Raw genomic sequence first — 5,121 nt, 5'->3', positions numbered from 1 at the left:
TACTTTTCTTCAATTTTTCTACACATATGTGTACACATTTCTATATTGACATTTCAGTCAATCTTGTGATAAATGACATTAATATCATACACAGAGTGATACAGAAATCAGAGATATACATAGTATTATTATAAGAGTAGCTTACAGCTCTTAAATTTCTTACAGATCTCAAGTTGTGAGATTTTCTTTATTTTTAATATTTTTCAGATGATGTGATGTTGAAAATAGATTAAATATATGATACATGAAAATGAATGAAGTATGTATGATAATATTTATCTTTTATAACTGACTCTTACAGTTGATAATCAAGTCATTATTTCTTTTCTTTTCTTATGCTTTTTCTTTATCTGCTAGTCACTACTCTTATACAATCTCTATATAATATAGTATTCAGTGACTAGATTCAGCAGCTTTTATCTTTTATAATTCTGTCTCACATATTATACTGTCTCTCTTCTAGACTGACCGTGTGACCGTGTCTGAGACCAGGACCAGATTTTTTGATAGTCTCATTATCAATTCAACTGATCCCATTACACAGTTTTAACATTAGATAGTAGTTTCATACTGTCTCAGTGAGACTTACTGTCTACTCTTATCACATTTTCCAAATGAGACCATGATTTTCACTTCTCAATTTAAATTATTTTTGTTGCTTTAAATGACTTTAAATCTTATTTGAGTGTTATCAAAAAGTGTTACTTTTTAAAAAATTAAAAATAGTCTAAAAAAAACCTTAAAATGTCTAAAAATAGTAACTTTATGTCAAGAATGAGACTAAATGAGACAAATGAGATCACTTTCTCATTTTTTTCAAGTCATGATTCTATTTTAAGATCTGATATATAGTCACTTTGCATGTTTTTTTAATGACTAGTCCCAGCGGGATTCACGCCAAGAAATGTATGAGACCAGACCAAATGGGACCAAATGTGAAATTCATGGTCCCGGCGGCCAGTCTACTCTCTTCACCTGCTCAGATCACTACAGTGAACAGCTTATTGAAACTAATCTCACTCAATCTCTGAGCATTATCAGAGATCAAGATAACTTAATCTCATATATTTATAAATATTTCAGATAATTCATTCTCTGTTATCTATGTAATTAAACTGATGTAAATAGTTAAATTTAACTCTGAATCTCTTTTTCTTCTGTGATCTGATTCATGTATAAGTCTGCGACTTTGAGACTGCTTTTTATCATGTTTTATCTGCTATCTGTGATTAGACTGACTGATGAAATCATGAATTTCACATTTAGTCTCATTTGATCTGATCTTATACATTTCTTGACATGAGTCTCATTAGAACCAAGTCTTAAAAAAATCTAAAAAGGAATCATTTCTGAGAGAAATGATGTGAAAAATGACCAGATTTAATTCAAGAACAGTGAAATAAGGGTAATTTCTTAGAATAAACTGTAAAAGATAATTATTCTTTCAAAATCAGAATAAGACTGAGACTGAGAATCAAAATCAGTCTCATTCAGTTTATTCAGTGATTACTTATATAATCAGAATTTGATAATAATTATTGATAACACTCATGAAACAACTAAATACATTCTTGTATAAGTTTATTCTTCACTTTCTCATGAAAACTACACTTCTCTGATATACTGTGATCAGAGATATTAAACTGTCTGATAATTTCATATTTTATAATCATGAGTTTCTTGATTATTTCTCCTTGTAATTGTCTCTGATAATAGTGATAAATATCTTGACTTAAGTTGAACTTTTACTTCATTCTCACCTCTGTCAATGAAATTGTCAGCATATCATATATTATTAGTGTAACAGTTGAATATATACTCTCAACAATTTTTCATAACTCTAGAATTGATTTGATGCATAAATTCATCAGATTATCTTGAAGATAGCAGTCAAATTCAGTTTTACAAGCATGTAGCTTTGCCTGATTTTCAGTTGCAATCAATGTATATAAGTTCTGTTTCAAAGTTAGTATTATAGTTCTATATAATATAAAGTATTATCAAAGATTGTTACTTACTAGAAAATTGTATTTCACTATCTTCATATCTTGAACATCTACTCATTCAAATCTCTGATAGTTGATATTATAGTAGTCTTAGACTAATTTAATATATAAGTTTTATTTCTTCTCTATTCAATCTTGAGAAGTATAGATATTAACTTGATAGAAGAAATCTAGTAGAGCTGCTATAGTATAATACTCTGTAAAAGATTGTTCAGTTTTGCTGTAGTAATATGTCAGTTTATCTCTTATAATAATAATAGTCTGTGCTATAGCATCATCTCAGACTGAATTTCTTTTTAAGTGATTTAACTGCTTCTTAAGATAAGTAAATAAACTATTATACACTTCTCAGACTGACTGCAGTATTGATGTATAAGTGATTAAGACTGTCTTTATTATCTTATAAAACTGAAACAGTAAATCAATCATATATTTCAACTGAGTTTACTTTATATCAGAAAGTGTTAATATCTGAATATTTTTCTGATCAGAGTGTTATACTTAATAATTAATTATCTGATATAATTAAAGAGTCTGAACAGTTATCTTATATATTGAACTTCACTGTATTCTAACATTCTATATTATATTCAGTGATATGACTGATTTGTTTATTTATTGAATATTATGAAATTATTATTATTGTTTAAAGAAGATACAAATTGCATTAATAATGTTTTAAATCTATGATATTTAAATTATTAGTCAATCTATTCAAAATTAACAGTAACATTATTAAAAAGCATTATTAAAATGCAATACTAAAAAGTATTATCAAAAAATATTATCTTTTATAAAATGAATATAAATGTTACTTAAGTAATCACTTTTATCTTATTCTCATTTCAAGAATCAGTTATCTAATTATTCTTCATCTCAATATTAAGATTCTTTATCAGTATTTATACTATAAGTTGAATTATATGAGTAATACAGAAGATATGATCTTGTTTATCATTTCAGAAATGCAAAGTCAATTTTTACTTCAAGCTCTCTATTATAGTATAGTTATTCACAGCATTATCAGTTGTAATTATAAGAAGACTGAGACTAATATCTCAATAGTCATTTTTAATCACAGTCATTAATATCTCTACTATATAATTCTCAGTATAACTACTAATCAATGATTCAAATTTAATTAATGTCTCTTAATAAGTTCAGTCCTCATCAATATAATAACATATAACTCTTATAAATGTAAGATTGTTTATACTAGTTTATACATTCACTGTAAGAGATACTCTTTAATGATTCTTCAACTCTGATTCTAGATATTATATATTGACTTTGTAGTATATCTCAAGATTGAACTGCAGACAGAATCAATGTGAAATATGAAGATTTGAATTAAGTATTTAAAGAAGTGTTCAGAATTCAGAGTTTTCAATTGATCAAAGAGAAAGATTCAGAGATATATATATATAAAGTAATTATTCACAGAAGTTATTAGATAAGAGTTATAAAATCAGAGTACTAATATATAGTCATTTTCACATAATTTTCTTCAAATTAGAAAGTTAGTGTTATTAAAAATTGTTATCTGATAGATTAACTTATCAGCTCAGTAGTAATTTTCTAATTATTTTTCTTTTATTATCTGTATTCTGATAACTTCAGATGTCAGAAAATTCTTTCAAAGTTATAATCAGTTTATAATAAATGATTCTGAATAAAGTTATAGTGATTGTAGTAGAGAGATGACTCTTCAGTAATCTATAATACAATCTATTGATAATTATTTCATAGTTCATCTCAGTGTTTATGTTGAGTTTTTCATAAATTTCATAGTCTGAAATCAGATGTGAAGAATGAAGTAATTATTTATTATAATTAAAAGAGAGTATTCTATATTAAATTATAAATAATATAGACTTTGTAATTTACAATGATTTCTTGAAGAGTTTATGAATCTTCAATAAAAGTAAAAGAAGTGAAAGAAGTGAATTCAGAAGATATGATAATAATTTAAGACAGATAATAATTTATTTTCAATAACTGATTACTGATATGTGTAAGAAGAATTAATATAAGAGAAAATAATCTTGTTTATTAACTTACTTATAATTTTAGTACTAACTCAGATTAGATATCATCAATGTATAAAAGTAAATAAATAATCTTGATTAATCTCTATTATATTTCTTGAAATATATTAATATTGTGAAAGAGACAAGTCAGATATAATGAGACCGCTCCACCACAAACTCACTCGATTTTTCGAATAAGAACCCGCCGATAGATCCATCGAAAAGCCGTCGATCATACGAGCATTTTGACCCCATCGCCGACCGCATACCCCGTGTGGTGGTGGAGTTATCCAGCCAAATGTGAACCAGACGTCGTTCGGAACTCCTGCGTGGGATTATCCCACATTCTCCCCTACCACACCACAACCCCGGGCCAAATTGCCATACAAATTGTAAGGTGAAGAGACCTAGCCATATGCACCAATCTTCTTGATTTTGGAAGATCCCTGATCTGTAGTTGTGAAGATATCTGAGGAGCGACCTCCGCGAAAACCCTGTCCATCTTTGATGTTTCAAAACTTCAACACCAAGTCCCACTCTCATATCACCCTTCTCAATCTGGCCCATTCTCAGCAGAAAAATACAAAAAGATACCTCAGCAATAATATCAAGCACATAATCAATGAACAATGTCAACAGCACATCAACAACTATAAAATCAGTATATCTCAAGATCTGACTGAGCCTTTGATCCCTGCACAGTGAGATATATTAAATCTAGTTTTAATATCTCAATATTCAATAGATTCTGCAAGAGATTGAGAACAGCAACACTAGATTTCTATTGAATTTGAGAATTAACTCTATATTAATATAATCATTGACAAAGTCTTCTATTTTGAGATATAAATAATCAGTTCCTCTACATCTCACTGACAATATTTATATTATTATATAGAAACAGACTTATATTCTCTATAATATCAAGACTCTGAAGAGGGAAAGTCTTGATAGAGAGTATACAGTAGTGCATATCTTAGTAGTTTCTATCTCATTCTTCTACAGCAGTCAATGCATAAAAAAAAAAAGATCTTAGAAATAGTTTTTTACTTCTCTTGAAAAAGTAAGATGTTTTTCTCTGAGTT

At 27.7% G+C, this 5,121-nt stretch overlaps 1 protein-coding gene across 1 annotated transcript; it reads right to left on the bottom strand.

Moving 5' to 3' along the window:
- Positions 1-4,183: 4,183 nt before the first annotated feature.
- Positions 4,184-4,603, bottom strand: BDBG_00351 (uncharacterized protein; the record flags this gene model as incomplete). Its single annotated transcript, XM_002629059.1, has 1 exon — positions 4,184-4,603. The coding sequence occupies one exon, from the start codon at positions 4,601-4,603 to the stop codon at positions 4,184-4,186; it is 420 nt and encodes a 139-aa protein (XP_002629105.1).
- Between the last annotated feature and the right edge of the window lie 518 nt (positions 4,604-5,121).

Source organism: Blastomyces gilchristii, assembly GCF_000003855.2.
Source record: "Blastomyces gilchristii SLH14081 genomic scaffold supercont1.1, whole genome shotgun sequence".
Classification (NCBI taxonomy): domain Eukaryota; kingdom Fungi; phylum Ascomycota; class Eurotiomycetes; order Onygenales; family Ajellomycetaceae; genus Blastomyces; species Blastomyces gilchristii.
The sequence above is the reverse complement of the archived record's forward strand: the minus strand, read 5'-3'. Positions and strand labels throughout refer to the sequence as shown.